This window comes from Vulpes vulpes, chromosome 13, assembly GCF_048418805.1.
Source record: "Vulpes vulpes isolate BD-2025 chromosome 13, VulVul3, whole genome shotgun sequence".
Taxonomy (NCBI): Eukaryota; Metazoa; Chordata; class Mammalia; order Carnivora; family Canidae; genus Vulpes; species Vulpes vulpes.
Window position 1 is genome coordinate 146,151,153 of NC_132792.1, and position 25,107 is coordinate 146,176,259.

Here is a 25,107-nt window from a genome sequence, read left to right on the forward strand (position 1 = left end):
AATACTTTGCAGGTAACTCTGGCTACAAGCCAATAAACTCTCATTTATTTTTTAAAATCGTTTAAAAGATTTTATTTATTTATTTGAAAGAAAGAGAGAACAAATGCATGAGGAGGGAGAGGGACAGAAGAGGAGGGAGAGGGACAGAAGGGGAGGGAGAGGAAAAGGGAGAAAAATCTCAAGCAGACTCCGTTCCGTGCTCAGTATGGAGTACAACGTGGGGCTCCATCCCAACCCTGAGATCATGTCCTGAGCTGAAACCAAGAGGCAGACCATAAACCAACTGAGCTACCCAGATGCCCCAAATTGTCCTTTATTTTATAAACTCAAGCCTGACTATCTATCTATTGGCCAAATTTTCACTTTCTGGGTGTCATACCTGAATTTTTCTTTGACCTCATTTGACGGTTCCTCTCAAAGTGGTTAGATTAGAATGTAAAAGCAAATGCCTCATTGGACCTATAGATGTGGTTCACAATTTAAGGTAAGAATATTACAATGTATTTTTTTTTCAATTTAGATTTAGAGATACCGTAGGACAAAAATACACCCCTACCCCTAACCAAAAGATACCCATGTCAAATCCCTGGAACTTGTAATGTTATCTTATTTGGGCAAAGGATTTTTAAGATGTAATTAATGATCCCAAAATGTAATCATTCTGCTATCAAGGTGGCCTTACATGGACAGGAACAAACAAAGGCGGCGGCAAAGTGAAGAGGCAGAGATTGGAATAAAGTAGTCACAAACCAGGGAAGCACACAACCACTAGAGGCTGGAAGAGGCAGATTCTCCCTCCAAAATTCCATAAGTGTAGCTCTGCCAACACCTTGATTTCAGACTCTCGCCTCCAGAACTGTGAGAGAATAAATTTCTCTCATTTTTAAGCCACTAAGTTTGTGGTAAATTGTTAAAACAGCCACCGAAAACTAATACAAAGAATTATCTACTCTTTCAAATATTGAAATATTGACTACCTATTCCTTTCTCATGTTGGCTCAATAACTAGAAGTTATTGTGAATCTAAATAATATTTTGAGCATCTTTTCCATTTTGAGGGCAGGAATTGTTGTTTCTTATATTCAATGATGTATGTCTGCTGCTGGAAACTACTTACGGATCATAACTTTTTTTTTTTTTTTTTAATTTTTATTTATTTATGATAGTCACAGAGAGAGAGAGAGAGAGAGGCGCAGAGACACAGGCAGAGGGAGAAGCAGGCTCCATGCACCGGGAGCCTGATGTGGGATTCGATCCCGGGTCTCCAGGATCGCGCCCTGGGCCAAAGGCAGGCGCCAAACCGCTGCGCCACCCAGGGATCCCCGGATCATAACTTTTTATGTTTCTTTCTACCTTTCTCAGTGGCTTTCTTTCATTAAACAGCTAAAGTGGCCCTGCCGAAAGAAAATAAAAAGTGCATAAAAGAAGAACTTACCTTACTTTAAAACTCTGCCATCTTGAAACTTTAACAATTGTTAATTTGGGAAACTCTACCTAAAATCATCAGGTTCATTCTTTTGGTTTATTATCTTTTCCTCTACCATGTATATACCAATAATTCCCAGAGCTTTTTTGTTTTGTGATTTAATGTTTTGTAATAATCCCCTCTTTACTTCATGACCTTTCCTCAAATTTACCACAAAATAACCAGCAGTGTGATAACTGACAGTATCTTTATATGTTATTGATTTTTACAAGGGAAGGAAAAATTGAAACACTGAAAACACTTTACTCTGTGGTGTGCAAAAGAAAGGATTATAAGCCTGTGTTCCGAGCATTTCTTTCATCTACCTTCTTACATTACTCAAAGTTGATAAGCTTTTTTGTCACATAATTTGACTACCTACTTATATCTTTATCTCATGTTTTAGCAATGAGCATCCAATTACATTTAATTCTTTTTTTGTGAAAAGAAGGAATTTTGTTAACTTGAAGAGTAATACTATACTATTCAGAAGCACACCTTTCCTATTAGTGAACTAGCTTGAGGTTAGTGGCCTTTGAAGAATATGCAGATTATCTTTTCAAGTAATAATACTACTTAGAGGGGATCCCTGGGTGGCGCAGCAGTTTGGCGCCTGCCTTTGGCCCAGGGCGCGATCCTGGAGACCCGGGATCGAGTCCCACGTCCGGCTCCCGGTGCATGGAGCCTGCTTCTCCCTCTGCCTGTGTCTCTGCCTCTCTCTCTCTCTCTCTCTGTGACTATCATAAATAAATAAAAATTAAAAAATAATAATAATAATAATACTTAGAAGTGGCCATTTCCACAATATAAATGAATATGCAATCCAACTCCACTGTAAACATGAAATAACACCTTTCAGAAACAACTTCAGTATACACCTGAAATTAATGTAGTGTGTGTTAACAATACTTCAATTTTTTTTTAAACCAGGAAGGAAGGAAGGAAGGAAGGAAGGAAGGAAGGAAGGAAGGAAGGAAGGAAGGAAAATTTCACTACATGGCTTGAATATCAATCTGATTTTTTTTATCCTTTCCTAAAGTTAATGGAGGATTAAAAAGTCCATCTTCTTACAGAGATGATAATTAACTTGGCTTGGCTCTTGTCTCAACGTTCACTCTTAGCCATCTGCAGTTCTCAATGGCTTTCAAAACAAGGTTGCAATGATTAAAAATGAATCTAGTATTTCATTTTTTGGGTTAAACTCTCTGCTAGTCGCTGGTATATTGCCTTCTCATGTAATATTAACCCATTACAAGCAGAAAGATTTTTGAAAATCGATAATAAGTGACTAAACAACACTAACAGATAAGTGGAACTTAGAAAAGGCAGTCTCCTGCCACTGATCACCTGAATATGTAGCAAATTAGATCTAGCTTTCCCTATTATAAGTATAAAACAGTTTTATTTCCAGTTCAGCAGAGTCACGGAAATAATTTTTAAGGAGATAATGATACAGGATAACAAAATGGAATACTGAGGAGAGGGGAGATACAAGATTATAAATAACATGAGTTAAGTAACATTATGAATGCATAGATTTGACAGTAAACATATACATGAAAGAACTACTTCATGAAATTTAAAAATGCAATTCAGTCTTCCATCCTCTGGAACTAAAAAGCAAGCTCAAGCTCACATCTGTTAAAACAACAAAGACCTGGGAACAGAGGTGAGGTAGAAGAAGATGCCTGAAGTGGACTCTGTCCATTCAAGCGTATAATCGGAATGAATAATTTACAAGCATACTTTCATCTTCAATGCCACTAAGAGCTGAATTCTAAGGAGCTCAGGGAGACTATAACACATCTGCTAACCAAGATGAAGAAGCAGAGGGAACCTAAGCAAAAACGATCCAACAAAACCTGTACTCAAAATTGGGGAGGGGGTGGGGGAACTAAAGGTGAGGCAGACTAGCAGAGCCTAGGGTGGAAGTCAATGACTGTGTCCTTCACTGTATCTCGTCATTTCACTTCAGAAAATCAGACAGCTGTATTACACCAATTGAATCACAGAGCTGTATTAGGCTATGTTAGCTATATATATATATATATATATATATATATATATATACACTCATCAAAAAGAATACCTTATAACAAGAGGTGGATAACAATCGAAGCATCAGTAGGTCTTTCCCTTTTAGTTCAAATAATCTAAAAATCATATTCCACTGTACAGACATACATGAAAAAAAATTGCTTCCAATAATTCATATGATTTTATTTCATGAACCTTTGACAGAAAGCATATCAAACATGTAAAAACACAAAAAGAAGTAGGTTAATGTCTTACAAAAAATAGTCAACTCAATAGCTTATAAAATATGATTTCTCAGCAACCAAATGAAACTCTATGCTTGACATCAAAACAACAATGCCACAAAAATACAAAATCTTTAAATGAAGTTCTTATGTCATCTGCTTTCCTACTGGTTTTTAAGAAATGCTACCTGTCACCTCAGACTATACCTTATAAAATTACAATGTTAGTATTATACAACAACAACTATGCTTAGCCATCCAACCGGCAAGTAAAATTCTGCATCTAGGGCAGCCCGAGTGGCTGAGCGGTTTAGCACCACCTTTGGCCCTTGGCATGGTCCAGGAGACCCGGGATCGAGTCCCACATCGGGCTCCCTGCATGGAGCCTGCTTCTCTCTCTGCCTGTGTCTCTCCGCCTCTCTCTCTCTCTCCTCGTGTGTGTCTCTCATGAATAAATAAATAAAATCTTTAAAAAAATAAATAAAATAAAATTCTGCATCTAAAGAGCAAGTTAAAAAATTTAAAAACAAAAATAAAAACAAGAAGCAAGCTAAGTTAATTTACTCCCTTTTTTCCCACAAATAGTATTTTGGCTTCAAGGAAGATTGAGGAAAATGATTTGTTTGTATTACTACTCATTGCTGTGCTCAATAAATATGTAAGGTATTTTAGATAATTGGTATAAAACAGAAAAAAAAAAGACAAAAATATCAGATGTGAAGGGACTTTTACTGGTCTCAAGAAAACTAATAAATCAATGAGAAAAATAAACACATAAGATACCAGAAAGTGACAAATACTATGCAAAGTAATAAATAAAATGGGGTGACACAATTTAAAGTGACTGAGTAGCTATGTAGATTGGATATTCAGAAGGCCCTTTAAAGGACACAGCCACAGAATGATCAAATGATTCTCCTCAGGCAAGAACTAAAAAGGCCTTATTTCTAAGAGCAAGCTTGGCCAGATTTAAGTACAGAAAGAAAGGCAATGTGACTAGAGCCTAGTAAACAAGGGGGAAAATGGTAGAAGGTAAGGTCATGACCACAGGACCAGATTATTTAGGGCTTTGTAGGTCAGAGTAATAAATTTTTACCTTATATCTTTAGACTGTAAGAAGGAGCCTTATGAAACTCCACTGTCCTGCTCTTTGTAAAATTGCTGTTAGGAATACTATTCACGGGGATGCCTGGGTGGCTCAGCGGTTTGGCGCCTGCCTTTGGCCCAGGGCGCGATCCTGGAGTCCCGGGATCGAGTCCCATTTCGGGCTCCCGGCATGGAGCCTGCTTCTCCCTCTCCAGAGGGAGTGTCTCTGCCTCTCTCTCTCTCTCTATCATGAATAAATAAATAAAATCTTAAAAAAAAAAAGGGGGAATACTATTCAACACACCAAATACTCTTCATGAAGGTCCAAAGGAAGAATTTCTCTCAAATCTCATATTCAGTAACAGTTGAACTTTTTCTGAGAAATTGAGATAAATTTACTTTATGTGAACTCTGAAACTAATCATGCTCTCATCTATCCCCTAAACCCCAGAAAACTAAGCTGAATGTACAATTCGCTTCTAGCAATTATATAAAACCTTATGGCATCTATTTTGTTTTTTTGGCATCTATTTTTTTAAATAAATGTTTTCTTTTAGAATAGTTTTAGATTTACAAAAGTTACAAACATAATCCAGACAGTTGCCATATGTTTCCCCGTTCATTAACCTCTTATGTAAATATCGTACATTTGTCACAAATAATGAACCAAAACTGAAACAGTATTCAAACTCAAGTCTATAATTTACTCAAGATTTCTTTAATTTTTACTTGATGTTCTTTTTCTGTTCCAGGTTCTTTACAATATCTAGTCTATATACTGAACTTACTGGAACTTTATCTTGCTATTTATCTTAATTTTCCCCATATTCTAACCTCTATAACTACTGATACCTAATATATTTTATCTAATTCTATAAATGTTCCCCAATACTTCTGGAAACCATGTGGAGTAACAACAACAAAAATGAGCAGAGAGAGATTTCTTGAAAGATACAATTAGCTTTTTCCCAATAAGTCATACAGTTCAGGATTATTAAAAGTAACACTTCACAAATCTTTTGAAAATACAGAGACTCGAAAAAATATCCACTTACAAATGTTATTCAAATATATCACTTGGATAAAAATGCAAAGTCAATATTAAAAAGTCTGTTTTATGTTTCAATATTAGTTTTATCTCTGGAATTCTCCTTTAATTGGCACATATAGTATTAGCAATCCTGATTGTCCTTATTGAGCCATACAGCCTTAGCATGGTCTCAGATCACACAAATCTAAAATGAGGGTGAGGCAAAAATGATCTTTTAAAGTCCCTTCAGTTAGAAGGTCAATGATCTCTTAATTCTATGACCTAAATTGACTCACATTCTTATATTTTGCCATCAAAAGAGCAGAAAACATTAATGCTTCTAAACAAAAGATAGTACATTTTATTTTTTTAAGATAGTACATTTTAAAAAAAGAATGCCAAAGCCTGAAACTTTAATTCAGAAAAATAAAAAGATTAATACGGTGTATAAATTATACGTGTAAGTGTACAAATTTATAAGTATATAAATTATATAAATCTAAAGTACCCTAAGGAAAGGGGAAGTTCCCCCAAGAAAAGGTGTAAATATTTATCCAAGTAGATTAATTCCATAAAGTGACTGAGATACCAAATGGGAAAGGAATAAAAAAGTATGAGAGAAAAAAAATACATCAATTCATCATTTATATTTACTAGTTGTCGATCATTGAAAATTTAACTGTGTCAAATGGGTATTGGAATTAAGAGATCTGTTTTCACATCTATACTAAATTGTTTGGTCTCAAAACACTCCTATTAAAATGTCACTGATTCACTGTTGGGGAACCATTAGCTGACAGTCTCATTTAATCCATCCCAAATACCCAATACCTCACTGGCAGCAGGAACTGTAAAAACACAATAGAGTTTAAGGGTTTTTAGCATCATTTTCCAAAAATTCCTTAACACATTATTCCTTAAAACACTGTTCCTCAAAACACTAAAGATTGACTCCAAGGGATACCACCTCACACCAGTGAGAATGGTGAAAATTAACAAGACAGAAAACAAAAAATGTTGGAGAGGATGCAGAATAGGGGAAACTCTCTTGCACTGTTGGTGGGAATGCAAATTGGAGCAGCCACTCTAGAAAACAGTATGGAGGTTCCTCAAAGAGTTAAAAATAGAGCTACCCTACAACCCAGCAATTGCACTACTGAGTACCCCAAAAGATACAGATGTAGTGAAACGCCGGGACACCTGCACCCCAATATTTATAGCAGCAGTGCCCACAATAGCCAAACTGTGGAAGGAGCCATGATATCCTTTGACAGATGAATGGATAAAGAAGATGTGGTCTATATATACAATGGAGTATTGCTAAGCCATCAGAAAGGACGAATACCCACCGTTTGCTTCGATGTGGATGGAACTGGAGGGTATTATGCCGAGTGAAGTAAGTCAATGGGAGAAAGACAATCATCATATGGTTTCACTCATAGAGGAAATATAAGAAATAGTGAAAGGGGGATCCCTGGGTGGCGCAGCGGTTTGGCACCTGCCTTTGGCCCAGGGCGCGATCCTGGAGACCTGGGATAGAATCCCATGTCGGGTTCCCAGTGCATGGAGCCTGCTTCTCCCTCTGCCTGTGTCTCTGCCTCTGTGTGTGTGTGCGTGTGTGTGTGACTATCATAAATAAATAAAAATTAAAAAAAAAAAAAAGAAATAGTGAAAGGGGTAAAAAAGGCGGGGGGGGCAGCCCGGGTGGCTCAGCAGTTTAGCACCGCCTTCAGACCAGGGCATGATCCTGGAAACCCGGGATCAAGTCCCATGTCAGGCTCCCTGCATGGAGCCTGCTTCTCCCTCTGCCTGTGTATCTGCCTCTCTCTCTCTCTCTTTCTCTATTTCTCATGAATGAATAAATAAATAAAATCTTAAAAAAAAAAAAAAAGAAATAGTGAAAGGGATTAAAAGGGAAAAAGGGGGAACTGCGGGGGAAGAATTTGAGAGGGAAATAAACCATGAGAGACTCCTAACTCTGGGGAAAAAAAACAAAGGGTTGTGGACAAACTATGAGAGACTCCTAACTCGGAAACGAACAAAGGACGGGGGATTGGGGTAACTGGGTGACAGGCACTGAGGAGGGCACTTGATGGGACTGAGCACTGGATGTTATAGTATACGTTGGCAAACCAAACTTCAATTAAAAAAAAAAGGACTGACTCCAAGGATACTAAGTGTGTATCTGCTCTCTGCAATTAAAAAAAAGGGCGGGGGAATCCCTGGGTGGCTCAGCGGTTTAGCGCCTGCCTTCACTTCACCCTGGGTCCACACCCTGGGCTGTGATCCTGGAGACCTGGGATCCAGTCCCGTATCAGGCTCCCTGCATGGAGCCTGCTTCTCCCTCTGCCTGTGTCTCTGCCTCTCTCTCTTTCTCTGTGTCTCTGTCTCTCATGAATAAATAAAATCTTAAAAAAAAAAAATCTACAATTCTAGTCACTTTAATACTCTCATTCTACTTTCATGGTATGCTACTCTAAGTCTTACTGCAGAAAAAAAAATACCAATTTAAATATTAAAATGTTTATTTATGCCATTACCTAAAAATTAATAAATTTAAACTTTAACATAGAATTTTAAGTCACCTCAGTCATATATTTTCAAATGTAAACAGTTAAAAAAAACAGAGATTATACAGAAGACTAGGTAATAATATATATCAAAAGAGATTAAATATGAATTGATAAAGAATGCCCAAGAGTAAGTCCTTAAGCTTTATTATGTATACTATTTTCAAATATGAGCACTGCAGAATTACAATTATAATACAACTATTTTGGGACGCCTGGGTGGCTCAGTGGTTGAGCATCTGCCTTTGGCTCAGGGCGTGATCCCAGGTTCGGGGATCGAGTCCCAAGGAGCCTGCTTCTCCCTCTGCCTATGTCTCTGCCTCTCTCTCTCTCTCTGTCTCTCATGAATAAATAAATAAAAATCATTTTTTAAAAAGACATCTATTTTAAATAGATAAGGGACTTTTTTAAATAAAAAGGGACTCTTTTTCATGAATCAATGTATAAATGAGTGATTAACAAAGTTCACTCTCAAAGAATGAATGAAGCAAAATACCATAAATCTGAATATCTGAGTAAAAAAAAAAAGGCAGCTTTAAATGAACATGTCTTAATTTCTTAATGCACTGAGATTACTGTTTGGTTGGTTTATGTTTAAATGAGGAAAAAGCTCATTTTATTAATGAAGAGTAAAGTCACTACCTTGAAATTTCTTACAAAGTTGCAAGAAAATAATTCACCAGTAAAAAAACTGTGTCTGTGGTCAACTTCTTATCAACAAATGCTTTCAAATACTATGCCTTTTATCCAATAAATCACTTCACTCTTACAGAATCCATTTCACTGACTTTCTTTCACTTATGATTATGAATCCATTCCATCTTAAACAATAGGAAATGTGAGGCAGCTGCTTATTTTACTATAAGTCATCTAAAGTCAGCATGTTTTTTAAAGATTTTTATTTATTTATTTGAAAGAGAGCAAGTGAACATGGGGTACAGGGAAGGAGAAGCAGGCTCTACACTCCCCACCAAGCAGGGAGCCTGATGTGGGACTTGATCCCAGGACCCTGAGATCACAATCTGAGCCAAAAGCAGATCTTAACCAACTGAGCCACCCAAGCACCCCAGCAAAAATGTTTTTTAACTTTAATAATGATTATTAAGTTATAACCATTCAACATGTAATTAATCAATACAGCTATTACTTAGATTCAATTCAAGACAATAAACATTTTAAAAAATATAAATGTCCTCTGTACACTATAAACAAACAAATACTCCTGTATTCTAATAGAATAATCAAACTATCAATGAACTTAATTAAGCCTATAAGCCTACTGGCTAATTACTATCTAAAAGAAGTTAGCACTAATCATCTTAATCTAAAATTATTTAAGATTTATGACAGGGGTTCTGGACTTTGGCTATTTAGTAGAATTACCTGGAGAGTGTAAAACTACCAGTGCCTGGGCTACACTCCCAGATCCTATTTTAATTGATCTGAGATGGTAATCAGGCATCAGTAGTTGTAGAAAACAAACAAAACTAATACAGGTAAACTGAATTAAACATACAGCAGAGTTGAGAACTACTAATTCAGGACATACTTCATTTTAAGATAAAAAAAAAAACTTGTTCACTGGCATCAAAAGTTTTAAGTCTACTAAAAACTTAAGATGTAGGGAAAAAAAGACAGTGAAGAGAAAAAAGACAATATTCAAAAAATAACTGAGGTCTAGCAAACATTTTTGCCTTTAAAAATGTTCAAAGTTGAAATCCTCATCTTAGACTTTGTTGACAAATCTACTTATGCTGCATTATAGATAACAGCTAAATAAAAGCCTAGTAACGCAAACTTGATACTAAGAATGAATGACAGAAATGATTATTGTTCAAATTTAATACCCTAGAAAGATAGTAAGATAATATATCACAACCAAATGAGACAAAATTATAGTCACTTTAATAACATTTTCTAACCTCAATACTACACAGAATAGTGTTTTTTTAAACCACTTTCCAATGCCTTCAATTCTCAAGTACGTCAGAAGAATTGATTTTAAGAAGATAAAAGTTACATACACAGTTTTAATCTGAGAGAAGGAAAACAAACAAGTCTAGAATATTTCCTTGTGAAAATAGCATACACATCTGCATGATCAGCCCACACAATACTTTCTTTACAACAGGGTCCAAAGAAGTTAATGTCTCTAGGCAATGAGATTAAAAAAGTTCTTAACTACAAGCATTTGTCTTTCATTAGCATATTTTCACAGAATTCAGTTTTTTTCTAATAACAGCTAAAAGTGTATGAAAAATACCAGCAACATGAGCCAGTATGAAGGGATGAATGAGGATCACCAAAACACATCAGAATGACTGCTACAAATTGGATGGTAAAACTTTAAAGAAAAACCAAAGATAAGTAGTTCAACCTTGAGAATAAAATTAAAAGAACCAATAATAAAGCAACTTACAAAGGTTGAGGGAACCAGTTAAAACTTCCATGTAATTTCATTTTTCTTAAAATGAAATTTTAAGAAAATTATTTTTAAAAAATTTTGAGGTACTCTTTAAGACACATAAGAAATAATAACCTAATAAAGAACTACTCATTTTTCTTAAGTGCTTTCAAACATTAGAAAATTAAATATATTGTAATCTAAAATTCAGTGATATATTATAAAACTAATACTTAAGTACTAAATCCTGGTAAAGATTTCAAGATGTTAAAGGAAGCACATTTTGAATTCAGAATGGTTAGAGATAAAAGATGTACATTTCTATGTCACTAAAGAAATGAGTTTTTGTTTTGTTTTGTTTTTTTGGTTTCAGGAGAATTCAGTGATTCATCAAAGAAATGAAATTTTTAATTATAGATCTACATTTTTATTGAACAACATCAGCATCTGTTACATGTCATAAAAATAAGCCTCCAAAAGCTTGTCACTAGAATGACTTCATAAAATTACAGTTTGGTATCTCATAAATATATTAATCTGTACACACTATCTAGATTATTCTTGGCATATACTTTACATTCATCTCTCCTTGAAAAAAAAATTTATGAGAAAATTTTAAAAGATTACCCAGCCTCAGAGGAAACACTTCCTCAAGAAATAACTGTTGAATTAGCTCCATTATTTAATGACACGAGAACTCACACAACTATGAACTACAACTCTCCAAACCTATCAAAGGTTAAACCCATAAAGAACGAGCTAGTGAGTAGAAGCTGAGGTAACAGAAAAGATCAATAAAGATTATTGGAGAGATGACTACTGTCCTTCGATTAGTGATTTTACAACTGCCTAACTGTGCACATGCAAATATATACTTGCCTAAACACACATACACATAGTAAATGTGATTCACTGTTTTTTTACTAATCCCAATCTAAAGACATTACATAAATAGAAAGGAAAAACTATATTGCCCAGATTAATTATGGAGTAAGGATTCACTAAAGGATGGATGAATGGATAGATGGATGGGAGGAAAGATAGATGGAGAGATGGTATGAAATATATTGGGGGGAGGGAAGATAAGAACTTTGACTCTAAACCAGTTATCTGTGATTCACAATGCTAAGATGATTCAAGGACATAATAAGAGATCCATCATAGGGTAAATGTGAACTTAACAAACAGAAAGTTTGATTAAAATATAATCAATATATATTTTAAAAAGCATAAAAGAGTTATATAATAGAGCAAGACATTTTAGTTTTATATTATGCAGTTTAAAACATCTTCCCTTAAAGGGGTTTTATGTGACTCAATTAGGGATTAATCCATCTTACCTTCCACAGAAGGTGCCTGATCCTGAGCTGAATACAGCATATCCTTGAAAGCCTATTAAAAAAAAAAAGTGCATGAAATCATGAGTAATCTTTACACTAAAAGCATTTGAAGCTAAACAATTATTTCTTTTTCAGTATCCAATGACATGATTCCCTAAAATGAGAATTTAGTAAAATATTCAATTAACTTTAATAAGCTAAAACCCAAATGCTATACTTTTTTATAAATCCAGCACTGTCCAATCTTTAAGAAAATGGCTAATAGTTACACTTAAAAATTAAAGGGCATTTGGAAAAGAATGAAAAATCTCCTGAGATCATAAATTCTCTCGACTAAAAGAAGACAGGAACAGAAACTGAGAACAATGGTCCTAGAGAAATCATGGAACACTATTTAAGAAAATATGAAACACTAGATACAATTGTTTTTAATTGTAGTAATGCAAATATAAAATTCACCATCTCAACCATTTTCAAGTTAACAATTCAGTAGTGTCAAGTACATTCACATTGCTGTGTAGACAATCTCCAGAATTCTTTTCATCTTGGACACAAATACTCTTCAATGAAGGTCTGGAAAGTCCTCCATAAGAGTTCAGGACTATAAATACATTTACAGGTTTTATTGTTTTTCCAAATCAGTGAATTAACTATCAGTAATATTTAGGTACTTGGAATGGCTGCAGTTTGTCTCTTAATAAGTGTTTTCAGGACAAGAATGAAAAGCATATCCCCATACCTATCAATATGGTAGAATCAACTGAGCAGATAAGGCTCCAGTGCTGAAGAGTGGTTATAAACAGGTAGCTTTACCCAGTCCCATAGCTTTAAGGCTTCAAATACCATTTAACCATGGGTGATTCCCAAAGTGGCCTCCAGACTCCCTCAACAACTGACATTCAGAGTCAGACAATTCTTTGGGGGAGGTAGGCGGGCTGTTCCGTGTATAATAGGATTTTTAGTACCATTCCTGGCATCTAGCAACCCCCACTAGCCCCATCTAGATACCAGTAGGAACACCTCCACCAAAACTGTGACAACCAAAAGTCTCCAGACACTGCCAAGTGTCCTGTGGAGGACACAAAATCGACACATGCCCAGAACCACTGCCCTAAATTCACTCAAGTTGAAACCCAAAAAAGAGGAAATAAAACTCCAGAGTAACTCATTCTATATTCAAGTCTAGTAAATTATATTCTTCCCAAGTAAATTTACCATTTGCTTTACACCAGTGACTAATGAAATGAAATTTTTAATAACACAGAACTTCACAGAAATCTCTGAAAACTTTTGGATTCTACTCTTTTTTATATACTAATGAGACAGCTGGGACAGGGAATAGCTTCAAGATGGAGGTTGGTCCCCAGAAAAACCACTGCCTGCTTAATATGATCAGTGGATTAAAACTTTCAGCCCCACCCTCAGATCTCTGAGGAAAAGAGAATGGCTGGGGACTTAGTTCAATCACCAATAGTCAAAGATTTGTAGTCACCTAAGCAGAAGTATGGGTATCCTGGGTAGCCCGTTGATAGCTGGCATCCCTAGGGAGAACAGTCTTGTAGGACTAAGCCCTTACCCATGAGGTCTATGCTAACTCTGGATAGTTAGTGTCAGAATTAAACTGAATTATTAGACACCTAGTTGGTGTCAGTGAAATGGTTACTTTATCAGAAAAAAGAACTGGTCAGAAGTGGTGACAGAAAACACACAAACAGAAATCTTTTCTACAAAACCTTCATTATTGGGCCACAACTTTTCTAAAATCACCTCTGAAACTCAGCCTCATGTTTACTGACCATTAATAATTAAAGTGAGTATGACAAAGGTATGGAACTTCTTTTAAGAACAAAACATATACATTCACTATTTTCTTTACAATTTCAGCTACCTGGGGGACCAATAACTTCTAGTCTAGAAAAAATAATTAATCCAGAAGATTTTATTAAACATCAGAATTTTTGTCAGTTTGGATTAGAATTTTATATTAAAGTCCTATACAAGTACAGAATGGTATTTACAGTCTTGCATTATGTATTTTAAGAGAGTAAATGAAGATTGCTTAGAGCAAAGTAAATCTCTAGATAGAAAAATATAAGAAGGAACATATAAACCCAGCTAGAGAATACTTATGGAAATTATTATGGAAAGAGGTAATATTGGAGACTCAAATATCTAAATAAAGTCTTTCTACTTTGGAAATATAAAAGACAGGTGGACCAAAATTAAATGATACTATTAGGAACCAAATAAACCATTAAGGACTAGCAGAGCGGCTTCTACATAGTAGAAGCTCAATAAATAGTTCTTGAATTCAAAAGCCTTTCTTCTTTGGAGAAAATTAAAGATGAACAAAGCACACTAAAAAAGCATACTAAGCAGTACCTCAGTGACATATAATGAAAATAAATTAAATTTGCAAAAGGGAAGCTTGTTACCAAATTAAGTTTTTTTTTAAAAAAATGATTAAGGGATCCCTGGGTGATGCAGTGGTTTGGCGCCTGCCTTTGGCCCAGGGCGCGATCCTGGAGACCCGGGATCGAGTCCCACGTCGGGCTCCCGGTGCATGGAGCCTGCTTCTCCCTCTGCCTATGTCTCTGCCTCTCTCTCTCTCTCTCTGTGACTATCATAAATTTAAAAAAAAATGATTAAAATTTTATAAAGAGAAAAACGATGAATCTTCATTTTTATTATAAAACTGAATCATAATTTCATTTCAATCTAGACAACTCTCAATAAAATCATGGACAATTCTTTCTGCTTCTTACTACTTGTTTTCCTCTGAATAACAGTCCCTCTAAGTGTTTTATTGTAATAAGTGTCTAGAGATCTCCATAACAGGATACTATTCTATTCCTGTGACAGGAGAACAACCCCCAATTAGGAATTAGTAGGGGAAAAAAAGCCTACAAAGTAATGCCTACATTAGTACCTACAGATTGTTACCTATAACAGGGCACTTGCCTGGGTGAAGGGCAGTATATGCAAATACACAGAACAAAACAACAGCAACAACAAAACAAATACACAAAACAACACATTAAAGATTTTCCTTAAAAAAAAAAAAAAAAGATTTTCCTCAATTGATCCTGTTTTCTTTTTTTTTGTTTGTTTTTTGTTTTTTTTAAATTAATTTTTATTGGTGTTCAATTTACCAACATACAGAAAAACACCCAGTGCTCATCCCGTCAAGTGTCCACCTCAGTGCCCGTCACCCATTGATCCTGTTTTCCTTTAAGGAAATCCAGTACTTTTCATAAAACTCTAAATTTGGGGGCGCCTGGGTGGCCTCAGTCCATTAAGTGTCCAACTCGGATTTTGGTTCAAGTCATGACCATAGGGTTGGAAGATCGAGTACCATGTTGGACTCTGCCCTGGGCATGGAGCCTGATTAGGATTCTCTTTCCCTCTCCCCCTCCCCCTTCTAAAACTAAAACAAAAACAAAACCTCTGAATTTGTGTAATAAAATCAATATACATTCATGTGCATTACAATAGATTTCTTAAAGACTTATTTACTTTGATAGTGAGTGTGCAGGGAAAGGGGGAGGGAGAGAGAATCTCAAGCAGACTCTCCTGAGAGCACAGAGCCCGACAGGGGGCTCAGTCTCACCACCCTGACATCATGACCTGGGCTGAAATCAAGAACCAGACACTTAACTGACTGAGCCACCCACGTACCCCAAAATAGATTTCTTAAATTTTCAAAGGATTCAAAGTAATCTTTTATATCAGCATCTCTACTATAAGTGTTAAATTATTTTTGTTATGCTATTGAAATAAATATAGGTATACTAAGACAAAAGTCCTTAGTACTTATAACAACTCATGTAACAGTAAGACCTTCCAAATTAAATCCAAACACAACCACAAAACCAATACTATTCAACCAATAACATTAACATGACAGGAAAAAGATATTTGCTGAAACCTCAACTGACAAAATGAATACAATACTGTAATTATATCCGTTCTGAATTTGGAATACTTATATGACTATCAGTTGTGATATAAATACTCCTAATACGTCTCCCTACTATGAAGTAGCATAGCACAGTGGGTAGGAGCAATGGAGTCAGACAATGAGTATATGCGAAATGACTCTACCACTTAATAGCTATGTAAGCTTGTGAAAATTAACTTCTCTGTATATCAATGCCCTCATCTATAAAACAGAAGTGATCACACACATCTCACAGGTCTGTGATGAGAATTAAAAACTCTTAAAACACAAATCCTTATATTAATTATAATTCATGATTATACATGAAGAGTACTTAGAACATGAAAGAGACTCAAAGAATGTTAGCTAATCCAATATGAACTATCAAAAAACTTGTATCATACGTGGGTTGTGGCATCATTTGGCAATCTACTACTGGACATGAATACATCATTTATGTTTTGTTTTTTTTTAAGATTTTATTTATGTATTCATGAGACACACAGAGAGAGACAGAGACACAGGCAGAGGGAGAAGCAGGCTCCATGCTGGAAGCTCCTTGCAGGACTCAATCCCAGGATTCCAGGATCACGCCCTGAGCTGAAGGTGGACACCCAACTGCTGAGCCACCCAAGTGTCCCTCATTTATGTTTTAGATATGCCTCAGTCCTTATTAAATTTCATAGAGTAGTATAATACTGCCTGGAGCCAACATGACCAAACAAGCATAAACACAGTCACTGCAATCTCCTCATACTTAGTAGTTTATAAGGCAGTCATCTAGATGATCTAGATAGAATATGCTATGATATTTTCAGAATATCACTGTCATGAACATACTATATTCTTAATTCTTATAGGAAATCTACAGACTCCTAAGAAAATACATGCAAATCCCAGTTTGCATATGCTTTAAATAACAAGGTCTCCTAATTATATTATTTAAACTTTCAAATACACACACACACACACACACACACACATCTATTGTATGAAATAGGATATAGTTCAAACCTAACATGTATGTTCAATAATACCACCATTACAAATTTCTTATGTAGTTATTTTTTTATTACACATTATAGATTAATCTATTTCCAAAAGCACAGGCCATTTCACAGGACTTTTCACAAACTAAGATCAGAAGCTAGAAAAATTCCTACTTCCATGTGGTACATACAATGGAATATTACCCAACAAAAAGAATGAATACTTGCCATTTACAACAAAATGGATAGAACTAAGCATCCATCCAAAATAAGCAAAATAAGTCAGTCAGAGAATGACACATACCATAGGATTTCACTCATATGGAATTTGAGAGACAAAATAGATGAACATATGGGAGAGGAAAAAAAAATAAAAGAGGGAAACAAACCATAAGAGACAACAACAGAGAACAAAAGGGCTGACAAATGGAGGTGGGTGGGGGATGGGCTAGATGGGCGGTGGGTATTAAGACGGGCACTTGAGGGCAGCCTCAATGGCCCAGCAGATTAGTGCCGCCTTCAGCCTGGGGTATGATCCTGGAGACCCGGAATCGAGTCCCACGTCGGGCTCCCTGCATGGAGCCTGCTTCTCCCTCTACCTGTGTCTCTGCCTCTCTCTCTGTGTCTGTCATGAATAAATAAATAAAATTTTTTTTAAAAAAGAAGGGCACTTGATATGATGAGCACTGGGTATTCTATAGAAGTGATGAATCACTGAATTCTACTCCTAAAACCAACATTGCAATGTATGTTAACTAGAATTTAAATAAAAATCTGAAAAAAGAAAAAAAACCTTATCAATTTACCATCAGCCTTATATATATCATACTATATATATTAACACCCCCCTCAATAAAATATCTAACCTATGTTGCTCTCATTGGCTTCAATATTCATTCAAAGCACACTAGAATCTAATTATTTATTTAAGCAGTAAAACAAACAAGGCATTTAAAGAGGAAGGAGAGGGATATATCATAAACCTTTAAAATAGTCATACTCTCTACTAATGGTGCTTAATAATTAGATAAAGTTTATATTAGACTTTTTTAATCTGAAAACTTTTCTAAATGGAACTCCTAAATAACAAAATTTTGACATATTTTTCAAAATATGTACATTATGAACTTATTTACAGCACCCTAAAGACATTCTCCAATTATTTCTTTTTCAGCTTCTACTTTCTCTTTTTGCATTCACTTTTTAATTTTTTTCACCAAAAATACTGGGTAGTCTGTGAATGTGTAAGTCGGTTACATGTGACCTAGTTTTTGACTCATCATCTAGAAATCAGTCATGTTTTCATGATACTGAAATGTTAAGGGCAGTTCTGTAAATCAAATTATAAACCTCAAAAGAAGGCAGCTAGCATTCTCATGTGTCCTGTACAAAGAATCACCAACTAATTAATGTTATTTGTATCCCCAAATAAACTAACTTAGCTCTGTTTCTGATGACAGAAATAATCTGTAAAATAAAAACTCTTATACAAATTCTTATACTCTAATACATTAAAGTTTAAAAGTAATGTACTCTTGTGCATACTTAATCCAAAGCCTATAGAATATTAGGATTATACATGACTCAATTTTTATGGAATTTAAAAGCACCCCATCAGCAAGAGACAATTCAATATGCAAAAGTTGTTATAACATTAAGTTATAATTGAAATTATTAAATGTATAAACCATATATAATAGGAAGAACTAATTTGGAATATGTCATGTTATATTCACATTTATAAATGTCTACAGTAGGGATCCCTGGGTGGCGCAGCGGTTTGGCGCCTGCCTTTGGCCCAGGGCACGATCCTGGAGACCCGGGATCGAATCCCATGTCGGGCTCCCTGCATGGAGCCTGCTTCTCCCTCTGCCTGTGTCTCTGCCTCTCTCTCTCTCTCTCTGTGTGACTATCATAAATAAATAAATAAATAAAATTTAAAAAAAAATAAATGTCTACAGTAATATATTCTGACATTCACTGACATGGCATTTACTATATCTATGTGGATATCTCCCAAAACTATATCACCAGCCACATGTGTGCTAATACAAACTCAGAATGTCCAAAATTCAATTCATTTCTTTCCAAAATCTGCTCATGCTCTGTATTTCTTTTAATGTTATTGCCAGTATCCAAACCACACAGATTCACAATCTCAGTTATCACTTCTTCAACAAACATTTATTAGGTATCTGCTGTGTGCCAGGCACTGCTCTAGACACCTGGAATACATCATGAGGAAAATAAAAATCCCTGTCCTAGCAGTGTTAACATTCTTACATTCTCCTTTCTACCTATGAGTTTAGTGATCTGGTTCAGTGAATGCCACTATCACAACCTCACTTACATTCATTCTCTTATCCTTTTACCTACACTATTTCAGTAAACTCTTCACTGGTTTACCAACCTATAGGTTTTCATCTCTCTAAAACTAAAACGTCTTACAAACTGCTGCCATATTAACCTTCCCAAAGCACCAGTCTGATTCTCCTCCTTAAACTTATAAGGATTCCCCAATGGCCACAAAAAAAATCATAATCCTCTGCTATCTCCAAGGTACCCAGAATGGTCCAAACTATCTTTTTAGGCTTATCTTCCAAATTGAAGAAAATAACTTTCATTTTGATAACCTGATCCTCAAGTCAAAATGAATTATTATTATAATTATTCATTTTAGGGACCTTAATATTTCTTACATCTTTGCTTTTGTTTACAACTACTGCCTCTACTAAAATCCCCTACCCTACCCACATCCTTAAAATCTAATTTCCAAATCTTAACCATTCTTCAAGGTCTATAACAAATTTAACCTCTTTTATGCTTTGTCTGAGATACTCCAGCTGGAAATCATCACTCCCTCCCCTGAAATCCTTTAGTAGTCTATTTGAAACCATTTATAGCACTTAATATCTCTACCTTATGTTTCAGTTATCCATATCACTTGTTTCACATATGAATGTAAAGTCAGGGTTTTGGACACCTTGCTTGTACTTGTATTAAAAAGGCACACCATAGATATTTCTAGATTACTAATCTCATCATTAAAGAAATTACCAAGCTTTATTTACTCAGTAACACCCCTAGATGTCTACCCTATATACTATGCCAGACTTGAAAGAAATGATAACTCAAACAAGGCAAAGTCACATAAATAGGTAAATTAGAATATGACATGTTAAATACTTTTAAAAAAAAATAAACAAAGCATATTCAAAGTCTAAAGCAGTAGGAATAGGAAAAAAAAGTGAAATATGGGAAAGAAGGGGATACCAAGAAGCAAAAACAACTAAACATGCATTTAGGGAATACCAAAAGCAAAAACAACTAAACATGAACTAAGGGAATTAAAGATCTCCAAAATTCTGAGCCCAGGTAAAAAGAAGGATGATTCCAGATACTATTAACTGACCTGAAAAAACACCAAAGAAAAAAATTGAGCAAAAAAAAAAAAGATAGGAGTTTGGGTTACAAATCGTTTTAGGTTTCCACAGGATAATTGAGGTGGTTAGTGGACAGATGAAAATAGAGATTTACAATTTTTTTTTTTGAGATTTACAATTTAAAAGATAGCTCAGAGTTAAGTTACGAGTTGGAAATTATCTACATATAAAGATGATTTGAAACGACATAAGTTCTAGGTAAATGAAATTTTCAGAAAGTGAGAAGTGGGCCAAGGACATAAATTTTTGGAATACAAAGCAGCAGAGATGACAATGAGGAAAATATCAGATATATATACACAGGACCATAAAAATTAATATATAGTGTTGTATGGTAACAGATCATTGATGTGCATGTGTGAGCATAGCACAATGTGCAAAGTTATGGAATCACTATGTTATATACCTGAAACTAAAGTAACACTGAAAAAAGAAATAAGTGCTTTAAAAACTACCAAAGCTGCTTAGAAAAGACATCTCTGCACCCCTATGTTCAGTGCAGCATTTTTTCACAATATCCAAGACATGGAAACAACTTAAGTGTTAACAGATGGATCAATAAAGATGATGTGGTATACAATGGAAAATATTATTCAGCTACAAGAAAGAAGGAAATCTTGCCATTTGCAACAACGTGGATAATGACAGCGTTATGCTAAGTTAAATCAGTTAGAGAAAAACAAATACCATATGATATAACTTACATGTGGCACCTGAAAAAGACAAGCTCAGAAAAACAGAGAATAGAGTGGTGGTTACCACACGTGTACTGGCATGGGGACGGGGAATATTCATTAAAGGGTACAAACTGCCAGTTACAAGATTAGTAAGTTCTGAGGACCTAACGTTCATCATGATGATAACACCTAATAATACTGTGTTATAGACTTGAAAGTTGTAGAAAGAGCAGATCTTAAATGTTCTCACCACAAAAAAGAAATTGTAATTATGTGATGGGATGGAAGTGTTAGTTAATATTACAATAGTAATCATTTTACAATATATCAATGTATTAAACCAGTATGTTGTACATCTTACATTTACACAGTGTTATATGTCAATTACATCTCAAAAAAGTTGGAAAAATAATTTAAAAATTAAACTGAAAACATCTGAGTTAAATAAAACAATCTAGGAAGGGTTCATACTAATAATTCTTCTGTTTCTTCAGCTGGATCGTGAATACAGGTGTCTATTCTGTCTATCTAATTGGAATGCTATCTCCCTATCTAACTGGAAGGCTGCAACTGAATTATAAATAAAAACAGCTAACATTAGAAGGCCTACACTCTTTACTCTCTACTTTAGAGCTTGTAATTTAAATTATCCATATGTAAGATTTAAAACATATAACCTTAAAGGAAAGAAAAATAAAAAGCTGCTTAGAGATTAAAAAGAAAGAGAGAAGGTGAAGTTATTAGATCTGAGGATCAGGAACTCATCTGTAACCATCAATAAATGGTTTCAGAAGAGTGATCAGGCTTAGATTAGATGGGAATGAGTATACATGAGAGCTGAGGAAATGATGGCCACAAATACTAATCAATAAAAAAATCAATCAGTTACATTTACTGAATATCTACTATTAGATCATTTTGAGTATTTTGAACATATAGCTTTAACTCTTTAAAGCATTAACTCTTAAAACACAGAGCCTTAACTCTTGAATGTAACTGTGCTTCTCATTTTACCACTGAAGATCTGAGACTCAGATTATTAAAGTAGCCTGCCCAAGTATTACACATTCTATAATTCATGCTTAAGAAAAAGACATATAGGCCCCTATTTCAAATGAAACCTTATTTTCTAAGACTTACCTCTATTTCTGGCAACTCAATTTTTTGATATCCTTCCTTTTATTTCCAAAACTTTTCCTAACCATTAGATTTTTTATCAGGTGTAGCAACTAGCCTCTGAAATGACTCCCAAAGATTCCTTCCTGGTAATAATGTTTTTGTGTAATCCCTCCTACACAAAATAGAGCTGACCTGTATAATCAATAGAATATTGCATAAATGACAGAGTACTACTTCCGAGGCTAGGTCATAAAAGACACTGTGGTTTGCATTTTGCTCTCTCTTGGATCACCCATTCTGAGAGAAGCCAGCCATGAAAAAAGAGAGTTCTGAGTGGTAAAGAACCGAGGCCTCCTGAAAAACAAAAAACAAAACAAAACAAAACAAAAACCCACATGGATCCTCAGGCCCACTCAAGCCTTGAAATGACTGCAGCTCCAGCTGACATCTTAACTGCAACCTCACATAATACTCTGAGCCAGAACACCCAGTTAAGCTCCTTCCAAACTCCAGACACATAGAAACAGCATGAGATAAATGTTTATTATTGTTTTAAACTACTAAGTTTTGAGGTAACTTGTAATATAGCAATAGACAGTTAATAGATGAGGTAGACTTGAAAAACATCTTTATATCACAGAATGCACATGTTATTAGATAATCACCAACATCTAACTGCTTGTCTTGATCAAAGTAGCTAATATTTTTATTCCCACAAACACACAAAATTATGTTAAGGAAAATTATGACAATTTTAAGTAAGTGATTTATTTAACACTAATAAACAAAATTGCATTCCCATATGTCAAAGCCACCACCATTATAACTTAACTTACACTGAATGCCCTTGGGAAGTCATGCAGCCACGCTTCTAAGCTGGAGAAGGTCTGACAGATAAATCAGCATCTTCCTTGTCTAAGGGCACTATTCTGATTATAAAATAATGCTGACAATAAATACTCTCTTCTAATTAAATCTATATGGCTCATTCTTACATATTATAGTAACAGCTATAAATTCTGAAGGCAAAGAGCAATCTCACTTCAATTTTTATATGCCAGTGTCTAGCACAGTACAAATTTAAAATGGATTGGTAAATTTCACAGACTTTATCACACAAAATCTAGATAGATGTCCAATATCTGCACATCAGTTAATTTTTTAAAGTGCTAGCTACTATTATTTTTATTAAATTCTTTTATAGCAGATCCAGTTTCATAAAGTATCAAAACACGAAGTCCTTTCTTATTTTTCCCAATTTCTATTATCTTTTATTTCTACACAAAAATCAAACCATTTTCATTTGCTAGTTAAAAGAAAAGCTCTTAATGCTTTTGGCTTCCAGCTCTCTTTAACATATAAGTTTTATACAGGTTGGTAAAACATGTTGGATTTTGCCCAAAAATAATAGTTATCACAACATAAAATTCTCACTTTTGCTCTTAGTAACAGTTGCCAGTTTATCTGAACAAAAACAAAAAGGAATCCAAAAGCTTTGCAATGGTGTTTCCTGTATGTCTATACAAATGGTTTCTTTTTTTTTTTTAAGTAATCTCTACACCCAACATGGGGCTCAAACAAACGACCCCAAGATCAAGAGTCACGTGCTCTTCCAAATGAGCTAATCAGGTGCCCAAAAAAATGGTTTCTAACCTAGGGGTGTGAAACCACTTCACAGCTCTAACTTCAATATCACAAAACCTTAATAGACAAGGTATTCTCTATAGGTTGAATAATGTTTCCCACAAAAATACCACTTGTCAAAATACACGAAGATATTTGTATTTAATAAAATACTACTGTATTTCATTGACTCTAAGACATCCATCAATTGCCAAGGCACACCATTATTTTATGAATCATTAAGAAAGAAAAACACTTCCAATTACACTATGCCATCTGTAAGACAAATCCCAATTTCAAAGGTGTGGGATTGTGGAAGAGGGATGTGTACATCCTAGAATCTATGAAATACAATATTTCATCTTGTCAAAAGGTAGTTCCTCAAGCAATGGATTTTTTTAAGACTTTATTTATTTTGACAGAGAGAGAGAGAAAAAGCACAAGCAGGGGGAGCAGCAGGGAGAGGGAGAGGGAGAAGCCGGCTCCTCAGAGAGCAGGGAGCCCAACATGGGCTCAATCCCAGGATCCTGGCAAGACTTGAGCTGAAGGCAGATACCAAACCAACTGAGCCACCCAAGCACCCATCAAGCAATGGATTCTAAAAGTCCAGCTATATCATTTGCTTTCCAAGAAATTTCATAAGATTGAAAGAGAGTCTTATTAGATTAAGTACTAATACTCTAAAATGACTGTTGAATAAATGAATAAGTTACTCCAATGGCTAATTTTTAATAATGACAAATTAACAGCTATACTTTACTGATGAGCATCTTCTATAGTTTAGGCCATTGCTGACACTTTCATGTATTATATCTAATTCTCACAATAATCCTGAAAGCTAAATAGTACCCCCATTTAACACACAAGAAAACTGAGGTTCAGAGATATAATTTTGTGAATATCTCACAGCGAATAACTGAATAAATGTAATTAAATCCAAAAATTTAGATAAAATTAAAGCCACTTTCTCCACTGCCTTCATATATGAACAGATCTCATATATCCTCAAAGAACCTTTTGCTTTATTCTACTTGTTCCTAAAGGTTCTATCCTATTTTCCTCACTCTGTTAAGAGCCACATTTCTCAGGCAGCCCCAGTGGCGCAGTGGTTTAGCGCAGCCTGCAGCCCAGGGCGTGATCCTGAAGAACCTGGATCGAGT

The 25,107-nt window shown here is 35.1% G+C and overlaps 1 protein-coding gene across 1 annotated transcript in view; it reads right to left on the reverse strand.

Moving 5' to 3' along the window:
• XPR1 (xenotropic and polytropic retrovirus receptor 1) overlaps nt 1-25,107 on the reverse strand; it is a 223,282-nt gene that overhangs the window by 181,679 nt on the left and 16,496 nt on the right. Inside the window, exon 2 of the mRNA XM_026001127.2 lies at nt 12,157-12,208. Within this exon, the coding sequence (XP_025856912.1) occupies nt 12,157-12,208 (52 nt within the window). The remainder of the gene's footprint in view (nt 1-12,156; nt 12,209-25,107) is intronic.